The sequence below is a fragment of the Cebus imitator genome, unplaced genomic scaffold, assembly GCF_001604975.1.
Source record: "Cebus imitator isolate Cc_AM_T3 unplaced genomic scaffold, Cebus_imitator-1.0 Scaffold384, whole genome shotgun sequence".
NCBI classification, from domain to species: domain Eukaryota; kingdom Metazoa; phylum Chordata; class Mammalia; order Primates; family Cebidae; genus Cebus; species Cebus imitator.
The window spans coordinates 1,684,549-1,697,108 of record NW_016107699.1 but is presented as its reverse complement, the minus strand read 5'-3'; the positions used below and the strand labels follow the sequence as shown (position 1 = coordinate 1,697,108).

Below are 12,560 nucleotides of genomic sequence, written 5' to 3'. Positions count from 1 at the left end.
CAGGATGATGTCATCCTAGGATCCTTCAAGGCCCCGCCCCCTCTCTGCCCCCACACAGGATGATGTCATCCTAGGATCCTTCAAGGCCCCGCCCTCTCCCCTCCCCCACGCAGGATCCTTCACTTAATCACACCTTCAAAGAGCCCTTTTCGGAGGCAGGTCATGTTCACAGGTTTAGAGAGTTGCAACAGGCCTTTGAGGGTTGTGTGGGCTCCAAGTTGGTGCCTGACGTGGGTCCCGCCCGTGTCACTTGTCCTGTGGCCCTGGCCCCACCGGGAAGCCTCACGGGCCAAGTGTATCCAGGGTGTCTTCCTGGCCGGGCTGGGGCTGGGCCTGCTGCTCTCCCTCACCGGAACCCCCTGCCCTGCAGCCTGGAGACTTCAAGAGCGACCCCAAGAACAACTGCACGTTCTTCAGCTGCGTGAAGATCCACAACCAGCTAATCTCGTCCGTCTCCAACATCACCTGCCCCGACTTTGACCCCACCATTTGCGTCCCGGTGAGTGGGCCGCGGGGGGCCTGGCTGTGTGCGCTCTGCCGGGAGTGAGGGTGCCTGGTGTTGCTGCGGCAGTGGCCTCGAGCCTGGTCTGTGCGGCCGCAGGAGGCTTTGCCCGGGGCTTTCTGCAGCAGCTCCCCTGCCCACGGCGCGGCAGGAAGGGGCTTTCACCCCCAGGGATGTCTGGGGGTCCCAGGCTCATTCTCTGTTCCCTCCAGGGCTCCATCACATTCATGCCCAACGGATGCTGCAAGACTTGTGAGTACAGTGCACGGCCCAGGGGTGGGCGTGGTGTGGGCACAAGGGCTGGAGCCCTCAGCCCTGCCTGCCCAGGGGTGGCTGGGCCACGGCCTCTGGGTGGGCATGAGGGCCGGGGGCTGAGGCTGGGCCTTGGGAGGGGCTGCATTGAGGGGGAGCCACTCTGGCCCTCAAGGATGTGGGGACCCTGCCCTGAGCCACTGCCCGCTCTCCCCAGGCATCCCTCGAAATGAGACCAGGGTGCCCTGCTCCACCGTCCCCGTCACCAGGGAGATTTCACATGCGGGCTGCACCAAGAGTGTCATCATGAATCACTGCTCCGGGTCCTGCGGGACATTCGTCATGTGAGTCCCCAGCTGGGAGTGTGTCTGGTGGGGACGGTGGAGGCCCCAGAGGGGCGGGAGGCCAGCGCTGCCCCGGGAGGTCGCCCCTCACTCTGCTCTCCCCCCAGGTACTCGGCCGAGGCCCAGGCCCTGGACCACAGCTGCTCCTGCTGCAAAGAGGAGAAGACCAGCCAGCGGGAGGTGGTCCTGGACTGCCCCAACGGGGGCTCGCTGATGCACACCTACACCCACATTGAGACCTGCCAGTGCCAGGACACCGTCTGCGCACTCCCTGCCAGCACCTCCCGCCGGGCCCGGCGCTCCCCCATGCGTCTGGGGAACGCGTGAGCGGCGTGGGCACATCCCGGCTCCGCTGCCCTCCGCAGCTCTGCCTCCCCCGAGAGGCCTCCTAAGCAATAAATACCCTCGTTTCAGATATTTATTGTGAGTCTTTGTTCAGTCTTTGCTTTCCGGTAATAAACTCAGCAGACTGCTGCACTGCAGGAGTGTGGCCTGGCCACTGTGCAGTGGTGGGCAGAGAAGGGATGGCAGGCCGTGCAGACGGGGTCTGATTCCCTTCTAGGAGCCCTCCCAGCCTGGAGGCTGTGAAAAGAGCCCTGGGTTCCTTCACAGCTGTTTCTCAGGTTTTCCACGGTTGCTGGGGCCTTTGTGTAGCCCCGAGGCTCAGGTGGCCCTGGGGAGAGGGTATGTGTGTGTGTGTGCACACGCGTGTGAGCATTTGTGTGCACGTGTGTCTGCATGTGCCGTGTGTGTGTGAAGTGCACCCCGCCCTGGGTCTCCGCACTGGGAAAAGGGAGAAGGTCTTAGTCCTTAGGTCACTGTCAACTTCTGCTACAAAGTGACAAAAGGCAGCCAGGACCTGGTGGCCCTGCCAGGAATTCCAGGAGCTGCTGGTCAGAGCCACCAACACCTTCAAACCAATTTACAGAAGTTCTGGTTGGCTCTGTGGACTCAGCCGGACAGCGGGTACTGGGTGTGCACCTTGGACACAGTGCCCACATGTGTGGGAGAGCTGAGCCCCTGGCCTTCTGGGTGGAGCCCAGCAGCCCCAGCACAGGCCAGGAAATGGACAGGGCAGGGTGGGGGCACTGTTGCCAGAGGCCGGGTAAGGAAGAGGTGGTCAGGCTTCCTCCAGCTTTCTCATCTGTCTCCCAGCTTGCAGCTGTGAAGAGGGGGCTCCCCCAGTGACACAGTGTGGACACGGGTACAGCTGGCCCCTGCCTGCTCTTCCCTGCTGTGCCCTTTAAAGCAGGGGCTCCCTGGGGAGCTCAGGAGAGCATGAGCCCTGACACCCAATCCTTCCCCAGAGCAGGCCCCGCCCCTTTCCTAGGACAGGCCCCACCCCTTCCCCAGAGCAGGCCCCACCCTTTTTCTAGAGCAGGCGCCACCCCTTTCCTAGGACAGGCCCCACACCTTTCCTAGGACAGGCCCCGCCCTTTCCCCAGAGCAGGCCCCACCCCTTTCCTAGGACAGGCCCCACCCCTTCCCCAGNCCCTTCCCCAGAGCAGGCCCCGCCCCTTCCCCAGAGCAGGCCCCACCCCTTTCCTAGGACAGGCCCCGCCCCTTCCCCAGAGCAGGCCCTACCCCTTTCCTAGAGAAGGCCCCACCCCTTTCCTAGGACAGACCCTGCCCCTTCCCCAGAGCAGGCCCCTCCGCTTTCCTAGAGCAGACCCCGCCCCTTTCCTAGGACAGGCCCCGCCCCTCCCCCAGAGCGGGCCCCACCCCTTCCGCCCACTCAGGATCTCCTGTCCAGAGCCCCAGCGCAGGTGTTGAGAGTTGGGAGGGAGCTGCCCTTCAGGTGGAGGCAGGGTTGGTGCAAATGGAGGGGCGAGGAGACACAGGGGCTCCCCCAACTCTGTCCAGTCACTGTGCAGCCCCCGACTTTATTCCCAGTGCCCCCTTCTTCCTCACATAGCTCATGCCCCCAGCTGGGTCCTCCTGGGTCTCCCAGGGGTGACTTGGGGCAGGGGCTGCCTGCTTCCCTGGGCTCACCACAGTGGGCTACGCCCACAGCAGAGGAGATGGGAGCCAGCCAGCCAGGTGGGCAGCCCCGACCCCCTTGGAGTAGCTGGAAGGATTGGGACCAAGTTCTCCCATTCCCCAGAAGAAGCTGGCTGTTCCCATGGCGGCCTCGCTGTTTCTGGGAGCAGATGGAAGGCCCCAGCGCGCACCCCTCCCTTCCCCTGATGTGAGACTCGCTGCTGTCCCCTTGGCTGAAACAAGCCACGCGCCTGCTGTCGGGTGCTCCGGGGTGCACCAGCAGATCACCACAAACCAGGGCAGGGAGCCGCAGGAAAGCCCTTTCCTGCAGTTTGGGGGCCGGGTCTGAGGGGAAGGCCTGGTGGAACCATTCATGGCCCAGGCTCCGGGAGGGCGCCGCTCAGCCTCGGAGAGGGCATGGTTCAGGCTCCGTGGGACGTTTTCGGCCTCTCCAGCTGAAGGTGGCTCCAGGCGCTCCTTGGCTTGTGGCTGCATCGTCCACGCCCCCCCCTCGCGGGGGCTTCTCCCGGACGTTTCTCCTCTGCGTCTCTTCTAAGGACGCCAGTGGTTGGATTTAGGGCCCACCTGATTGATAGTTCAGGGGGAGCTCATCGAGAGGCCCTTAACTTAATCACATGGGCAGAGACCCTTTTCTTTCCTTTTTTTTTTTTTTTTTTTGGAGACAGACTCTTGCTGTGTCACCCAGGCTGGAGTGCAGTGGTGTGATCTCAGCTCACTGCAACCTCTGCCTCCCCGGTTCAAGTGATTCTCCTGCCTCAGCCTCCGGAGTGGCTGGGATTACAGGCACCCGCCACCATGCCCAGCTAATTTTTGCATTTTTAGTAGAGACAGGGTTTCACCATGTTGGCCAGGCTGGTCTTGAACTCCTGACCTCAGGTGATCCGCCCACCTCGGCCTCCCAAAGTGCTGGGATTACCGGAGTGAGCCATGGCGCCTGCTGCCCGAGTCTTGGTGGCTCACGGCAGCAGGGTTCTGTTTGGCTCACGCTCTGTCCGTGGCAGCGTGGCTGGTGCCCTCCTCCTCATCCACGCACTCCAGGGCCTAGGCTGTGGGAGCAGCTATAGCCTCTGTGGTCGTGGCGTGGAGACAGGGGCCCGAGGGTCTTCCCGTGTCCAAGACCCGTGGGATTCTTGCTCTGCTCAGTCACCAGGCCCCTGGGGCTGCAGTACCACCACCAAGCAGAGGAGGGTGCCAGAGACGTGCGGAGGATTTAAAAACCCAAGGACCCGAGGGGCACACAGGGGTCTGACGGAAGTCAGCTGCCCACTCGACCTGCTGCTGTCGAAAAAGCAAGCTCATTTCTTCACGTCCCCTCCAGCATCTGTTGTCTCCAGAGTTTTCAATGGTCGCCATTCTGACTGGCGTGAGATGGTATCTCAATGTGGTTTTGATTTGCATTTCTCTAATGACTAGTGATGATGAGCATTTTTTCATATGTTTGTTGGCCTCACGTATGTCTTCTTTTGTAAAGTATCTGTTCATATCCTTCGCCCACTTTTGAATGGGCTTGTTTGTTATTTTCTTGTAGATCTGTTTTAGTTCTTTGTAAATTTTGGATATCAGCCCTTTGTCAGATGGGTAAACTGCAAAAATCTTTTCCCAATCTGTTGGTTGCCGATTCACTCAGAGTTGGGGAGAGAGAGCATGGGGAGAAATGCCAGCTATAGGTGAAGGGGAGGAATGCAGCAAATCACACTGCCATGTGTGTACCTATGCAACTATGTTGCATGTTCTTCACATGCACCCCAAAACCTAAAATGCAATTAAAAAAAAAAAAAAAAGCAAGCCCAGCCTGGAAGGGAGCAGTCTCTACCTGCTTAGGAAAACAGCACACGTTGGACCCCTTGGTGGGACGTGGGACTCCCTCCCACAGAAGCTGGGCACACGGGAGATGTTGGCCACGGCCGTGCCTTCCCTCCACGGGGCACTGGAGGCTTCACCAAGGCCACAAGGCAAGAGCAAGGAGAAATGAACAGCAGCACTGGGAGGAGGCAGAGCTCTGCTGATTTGTTTCATTTGTATCTGCTTTTTTGTAAAGACAAGGTTTAGCTGTGTTGCCCAGACTGGCCTTGAACTCCTGGGCTCAAGAAGTGATCTGCCTGCCTCGGCCTCTCAAAGTGCTGGGATTACTGATGTGACCCACGCTACTGCCCTTATTTAATATAATATGATTATCAAGATGTAAAAGCTAACTGGCCGGGCGTAGTGGCTCATGCCCATAACCCCAGCCCTTTGGGAGGCCAAGGGGGGCAGATCACCTGAGGTCAGGAGTTCTAGACCAGCCTGGCCAACATGGTGAAACCTTGTCTCTACTAAAAATGCAAAAATGACCCAGGGGAGGTGGCGGGCACCTGTAATCCCAGCTACTCGGGAGGCTGAGGCAGGAGAATTGCCTGAACCCAGGAGGCGGAGGTTGCGGTGAGCCGAGATCGTGCCATTGCACTCCAGCCTGGGTAACATGAGTGAAACTCCGTCTCAAAAAAAAAAAAAAAAAAAAGATGTAAAAACCAAAAGAAACTGTGACTTTATTACTTGAACTCATGCGAGGGTTCGGTAATATTGTGCTGGCTGCAAGACTGATGAAGGAAAAGCAATAGCGTATGTTCACACCAGCAGAAACCAAGTTGAAATGTGATAGAAAATATCTCATTAACAGCTTCACAGCCTACGAAGACACCCACGTAGGCAACATCAGATGGAAGGTGTCCAGGCCGTGATGAGAACGTTGCAAAGGGCATGGAAGAAGCCTTGACTGACTGGAGAGGCGTGTCACGTTCGTGAATGAAAAGGTTTCAGTTTTGGAAAATGAGGTCCATAAAAGAAAGTGAAAACGGAGGCCGTCTCTGCAAACGGCCTTTCACAATCCCAGTTGAGTTTTTCGTGGGATTTGGTGGGCTGGTCCAAAAGTGCACGTGGACAGCCGAAAAGCCAAGCAGAGCTAGGCAAGTTTCAGGGAACAATCACGTGGGAGGCCGTCTCTCCGAGCCTCCTGCCTCTAGGACGGCGTGGCGTTGGTGCAGGGACAGGCAAGTGGATGGCTGGAACAGCCTGTGCGCTCACGGTGATGTTCTGAGGCGGGCGGGTGCTCCACGTCTACAAGGAAGGAGGACTGTCCCCCCGTGAGTGCTCTGGGCAGGTGCTTCCTCCACGTGGGGAAATCAGGTGCCTGCACCACGCTCCAAACAAAACCGCGGGGAGATTAAACAACTCTGACGTGGAAAGCTAAACCCGAAAACGCTGAGAAGGAAAGCAGGTGTAATAACGATGACCTCGGGGTAGGAAAGGGTTTTTTAACCGAGTCACGGAAGTCACAAGCCATCAAAGAGGGAGCGTTTGACCACACTACACTTTAAAACTGTTTGAAAAAAGACAACAAAGTGAAAATGCGAGCCCTGTAGTGGGAGGACGTACTTCTGCGCATGTGGCGCGGAGGGCCAGAGTCCAGGGCATCTAGCGAGCGTCACCGTCAGACAGGCAGCCCAAGGCTGGGGCGGGCGTCGCCGCGGAGGAAACGCAGTGAGAAGCCAGCGGGGAGGCTCGGCCGCCGGGACCCGGGGAGGTGCGTGGCGATCGTCTCACGCCTCCAGAGAGGGCACACTTGCCACGTTCAGGCGAGAGCGGTTGGTCAGGGCAGCCAAGCTGAGGACGCAGTCCTGCTTCCGGGCACCCGGGGAGCTGCCCGCCGGGAGCATGACGAGTCGCAGTGCCCTGAGTCCGTGTCCACCAGGAACCCGCCGCTTCTCCAGGCATATTCATCCCCAGGATGGGGCCCAGCCCTAGACCAGAACTGCCTGTCTTGACGAGGCTGCGTGGCAAACCCACCACGGAGCAGAGAGATTGAATCGCAGGTCTCCGTAACCCTGTGCCCGATGCCATCTGCTTCTGTGAATGTGAAGCAGGACCCTGTCGCTAGATGCTCACACGAGCAGTAAGATTATAACATATTTTGAGGCACTGGATTCAGGGTGACAGTTGCCTCCGGAGAGGGGTGGGGGTCAGGAGGGGCAGCCACTCCTGCCCGTGATGTTTTCTTCCTTGATGGGAAGCCCCTGGGCTGGCGTGGCAGGTCTGACGTTAGTTACAGCCGACGGTGAGGGGATGGTGGCTGTGTCCATCCCGTTCCTCTCTGTTCTTCCCGGGGTGTGAAATCACCCGTTGCCTGAACCCGAGAAGCGGACGTTGCAGTGAGCCGAGATCGTGCCACTGCACTGCAGCCTGGGCAACAGAGCGAGACGCATCTCAGACAAAAACAAAACAAAACGAAAAATCTGAGTGGGCCCCGTGTGTGTGGGCTGAACCGTCCAGCAGGGGCTCCGTGGCGTCCGGAGCTGAGCTGCTGGGAAGACTGTGGTCTCGACCCCAGTGGGTGGGGAGGCAGGCGAGGGAGATGAGGCGGCTATGGACATGCCCTGCGGGGCGAGGGTGCCCCCCACTGGCCTCTGCCAGGCCCGGCTGCTGTGCTGGGTCCCCATGCTCCTGTGGACAATTCCTCTCCATCCTGAGACAGCCAGGGCACACCGCCACGCCGGCCGGGGACCAGAGGCCAGGGCTGAGCGAGGCCACAGAGTAGCTGGGCTCTGGCAGACCCTGGGAAGGAAGCCCCCAGCCACGCTGAACGCAGGGTGTGGAATCAAATCCTGTCCCTGCAGGGTTCCGCCGGCCGCCCCTGCACTGCAGACCCTCGCGGAGCCCGGGAGGAGCTGGGGCCTCTCTGGGGACCTGGGCTCGCCGCCTCGGCTGTGGTTCTTGTGTTATGGCAGAGCCGTGCTCCCCGCCACCCCCCCGTTAATATGTTGAAATCCCACCCCTCATGCTTCAGGGTTATTGCATTTGGAGATGGGGTTTTGCAGAGGGAGTTAAATCCAAATAAGCCAGTAGGGCAGGCCCCGTCCCATCTGACTGGGCCCCCGTGAGGGGAGGTGAGGACACAGGGGGAAGGCGGCGTCCGCAGGCCGGGAGAGAGGCGTGGAGGGGCCACCCCTGCCAACTCTGGGATCTCAGACTCCGGCCTCCAGGGCTGGGAGGAGTGTGTGCTGTCTGAGTGGCCTGGTCCCTGCTCCTCCATAGTCAACCTGGGCTGCACGGGACGGGACCCAGGAGGACAGAATGCGGAGCTGAGACGCCGTGGGGTTCCCGGCCACCCCCATGAGCAGCTGGAGGAAGAAGGGGCAGCATCACCGGGGAGGGGCTGGCCCTGCGGACCGTCTAACCCCCCGCGTCCATCCGGGCTGCCGGGGAGGGCGGCTGCTGCCATCTTCAGTTAACAGGTGGCAGAGCTGGCCAATGTGGGCCAGTGGCCCGGGGGGTCCCACAGCTGGGGCTGGCAGTGCCCCTCACCACAATGCCCTCCATCAGGCCTTGGTCATCTGCTCAGGGTCCCCCGGCCCCAGCTGCCCCCAGTCCGTGGCCTCCAGCCCTCAGCTTGGGGTGCCATGCCTGCCTCACTGTTCTTTTCTGCCACGTGGCCGAGGGGCCTCTTGTCTGTTTAAAGCTGATAAGAATCAACGCTCCGTGCAGCCAAAACCGCCTGCTTCCGGCGCTGTCAGTGGGTCCCTCCGGCATTTTCACCCAGTCTCACGCCTCAGCGGGCTCACTGAACAGGGCCCCGGAGGAGGCTGTGGGCCGGTGCCTCCTGATGTCAGGGGGGCTCCTCCCAGCGGCCTCTGGCCAACGGCACCCTCTCATCTTGGGGATGTCCGGGCTGAGCTGCGGGCCACAAAACCGCAGCCTATCACGACAGTGGGCTGCGTGGGCAGTGACTCACCGGCCCCTCCCCACTTCCTGCACAGGCGAGGGTGGTGCCGGCTGGCCAGGGACACGGAGAGCGTTGTGGTGGCCCCTTGGCAGGGTGGGCAGGGGGCCAGGACACCACAGGTCCTGGGGCTTCTGAAGTTGCCTACCTTGACCTGGGCTTCAGGGGCCTCCGGGAAGGGACGGGGCCCCCTGCCTATCCCTGGCCACCTGGCTCTGGGCTCTGTGGTTTGGTCCACGGTACAGCGCTGGTGACTGGAGGCCCTTCACATTTGACGTCTTTGGCCTCAGCAGCAGGGTCCAGGACAGGGCATGGCCAGCACGACCCAGCCAGGGCGCCCACCTGAGCAGCTGCACCTTCCCAGAGAACGAGGTGGGCGCCCGCTGCAGCATGGTTTGGACAGGCTGGGCAGGAGGATCCTGTGGCCCGTGCTGAGGGACGTGACTGAGAGCCCAGCTTTGCCTGGCTGACGTATCTATTCTGCCCACCTGCCTGGCCGCGGAGCTGCTCCTGTCCGGCGCTGGCTGGGCTCCTATCAGCCACACTGCCCACCCCTCAGCCCCCGCCACAGGGGCTTTCTTCTCTCCTGAGACCCCCGCTGGCCCTTAGACTCTGAGTGATGAGATTTCTGGGGTACGTTGTGATGTGGGCGTCTTGCTTGGACAGTGGGAGCTGAGCCATGTCCACTCATTGCTCCGTTAACTGCCCAGGGCTTCGTGGACGCCTGCAGGCCACAGGCCCGTGGTTCTTCTGTGTCTCCGCCACGTCCTTACTTATCTCCTCTGGTTGGGGCAAGCGCACACGCCGAGGCTGCTCCAGGACGCACCCCTCTCTGGGCTGGGCCACCGGGCTGCTTGCTCGGGGGTCGTGCCTGCCCAGCCCCTGTTGTCACAGTTTGGCTGTAGGGACAGTGGTGTTGCAGGCTGCCCGAGGGGGCCATCATGGGGTCACCGAGGTTGGCTGGAGGGGCTGGGCCTTCAAGGCAAGCAGTGGTGGGCTGGGGGGCCCACAGGAGGGCAAAGCTCCTCGTCAGGCAAACCGAGACCCAGGGTTCACAGAGTGGATGTCTGAGCCTGGGGTCAGAGTCCCAGATGGCCCACGTGTCCTTGCTGTCATCAAAACACAGGCCTGTAACCCTTGCTTTAGGACAGGCGTGGGTTCAGGGAGGTCACTCTGCCCCCTGATTCCCGAGAGCCCTGGATGGCCATTGAACTCACTTGGGATGGGAGGCGCCCCTGGAAGGGGGAGCTCTATGTGCGGATGGGGCCCCCCCAGAAGGCCACCTGTCAGAGTGGGTGTCACCCGCTCCCAGACCCCAGGACCGGCCCTGACTTCCCCCAGCGCCGCTTGGATAAATGTTTAAGAAATAGGGCCGGGCACAGTGGCTCACACCTGTAATCCCAGCACTTTGGGAGCCGAAGTGGGTGGATCACCTGAGGTCACAAGTTCAAGACCAGCCTGGCCAACATGGTGAAACCTTGTCTCTACTAAAAATACAAAAATTAGCAGGGTGTGGGGGCACGTACCTGTAGTCCCAGCTACTTGGGAGGCTGAAGCAGGGGCATTGCTTGAACCTGGGAGGCGGAGGTTGCAGTGAGCTGAGATCGTGTCACTGCACTCCAGCCTGGGTGACAGGGTGAGACTCCATCTCACAAAAAACAAAACAAAACAAAACAAAATAGAAATAGGATCGTCGTCTTCGGTGATTGACGGTTGGGGGTGTGGAGCGGCATCCCTGGGTCCCTCCCTGCCGACCCCTGGACGCTTCCTGGACTCCCCATCTCTCTCGGGGTGCTTTGTGCAAGGTGGATCAGAAGGCCAAGACCCCAGGGTCGGCTCCCTAAGACCAGCCTAAACTGGCAACCCAGGGCTAAGGGCACGGCCAGAGCCGGGGCCCTTGCCCACCCACCACCCCCCTGCGTGGATCGGGCCTTGGGGGTGACTGAGCGTGAGAGGCCATGCAGAGGGGGCTGTGTTAGCCTCTGGGCAGGTGGTGCTGACATGGCAGGGTTTTGGCAGCAGGAGTCGGGTCTCCCAGGGCAGCCTGGAGAGGCCGGGCACAGGGCAGGACCTCATCAGGCACTTTTGAGAAACATTGTTGGGGGCCGGGGCTGGTGGAGAAGAGTTGGGGGCTTCGTGGAAGGGCAAGACGGGCCTGCTGGGGCTGGGTGGGCTGGTGAGGGATGATCAGGAAGCAGTGTTTCTGGAAGGATCTCCTGGACGCTGAGAGAAGGAGGGAGGGGGGAGGCTGGTGGGAACTGGGAGGGCAGGGGGAGGTGAGGCGTGGGCACCAGAGACCCTGGAAGGGCCCACGAGTGGACAGAGTGTGTGGAGGCCCTCCCAGAAGTGGAAGATAAGGTGGAGCCGGTGGGCTTCAGCGGGGCTGGGAGCTGGGGAGTAGGCAGACCCCTGGGCACCCCTGAAAGACCCTGGCCAGTGATTCCCTCCAGAGGGGGTCCTGGAGCACCCGAGGCTGTTCCTGTCCCCAAGTCACCGAGGCTCCTGGCCAGCCCTCAGGAGCCGAAGGGCGGGACCCCTCCCCGAGCCCCGTGCTGGTTGCTGACCAGCCACTGAGTGCGTCATTAGGTAGGGCTGAATTAAAACCCCATAAATCTCATAAATAAATACGGTGGCCGGCCAGCCCTGTGTGCAAACAGGCAGCATGGGTGTGGTCGTGCCCACTGCTGGGGGAGCCTGGGACCCCCTCCCCTCCTCGCCCTGGTCCCCGGTCCCTTGCTCTCCTTCCTCCTCTGGAATTCCAGCATGTTCTCTCCAAACCGGGTGCTGACACCTCTGCCCTCCCAGTGTCCTTTCCAGACCGAAGCGGGTGGCGTCCCACAGGGCCTGGCCTTGCCTGGGTCTGGGGGATCCGGGCTCTGGGGGCTGCTGCAGCTCTGCCTGGGCCCAGAGTGGGGGTCTGTGCCACCCTGCATGGTGGCTCACAGAGGGCAGGGCTGTGGTAGACAGAGCCCAGGCTGTGAGGAGGCCTCAAGAGGAGGGGAGTTTGGGGCACCTCCTGGCTCTGTCACAGACGATGAGGGTGTGCTCTGGGGATGGCGGGGGCGGCCCAGGCTGACGCTGCACTGTGCTCAGGGCTGGTTTAAGCTCTGGGTCCCCGTCCTGGATTCAGCCATCTTTGGAGGGGCCTCCTTTCTGGTTTGCAGGGGCCCCATGGTTCTTCTCCTTCAGGGGTTGTGGGAATGCTACGTGTCCACCCTGAGCCGGGCTCAGCTGTGATTGAATTTGTTGCATGGCAGCCGTGTGGGTTACACGAGGGGAGAGGACAAGGCCCCAACTTGAGGAAATTGTCCTGTACAGCGTCTATGCCAGATTTCAAAGCAGCCTGTGAAGAGGGGCTGGGGTCTCCCTGGGGCTGAACATTAGCCCTTGACACAGGGACCCTTCGGTGCCCAGATGGGACTCAGGGCCTGTTTTCACTGGCCTGGGGCTGCAGCTAGGGCATGGCCAGGGTAGGGAATCAGGGGCCTTGGGGTAAAGGGCTTGCCGAGCCTGGGGTGCAGTGATGGACCACAGCTTGGTGCAGCCTTCATTTGCTGGGCTCAAGTGATCCTCCTGCCTCAGCCTCCAAAATCCTTGGGATTACAGGCACAAGGCACTGCACCTGACTGCAATGAGTGGATGGGAATGAGTGGATGGGAATGGAGTGGATGGGAATGGAGTGGATGGGATGGGAATGAGGGGATGGGAA

General features: G+C 60.9%; 1 protein-coding gene across 1 annotated transcript in view; it reads left to right on the top strand.

Annotated features, from left to right (window-relative positions):
• Positions 1–1,515, top strand: part of MUC2 (mucin 2, oligomeric mucus/gel-forming) — a 37,227-nt gene extending 35,712 nt beyond the window's left edge. Inside the window, exons 45-48 of the mRNA XM_037731154.1 lie at positions 371–499; positions 715–754; positions 972–1,098; positions 1,206–1,515. Coding sequence (XP_037587082.1) covers positions 371–499; positions 715–754; positions 972–1,098; positions 1,206–1,425 — 516 coding nt within the window. The 3' untranslated portion in view covers positions 1,426–1,515. The remainder of the gene's footprint in view (positions 1–370; positions 500–714; positions 755–971; positions 1,099–1,205) is intronic.
• The last annotated feature ends 11,045 nt before the right edge of the window (positions 1,516–12,560 follow it).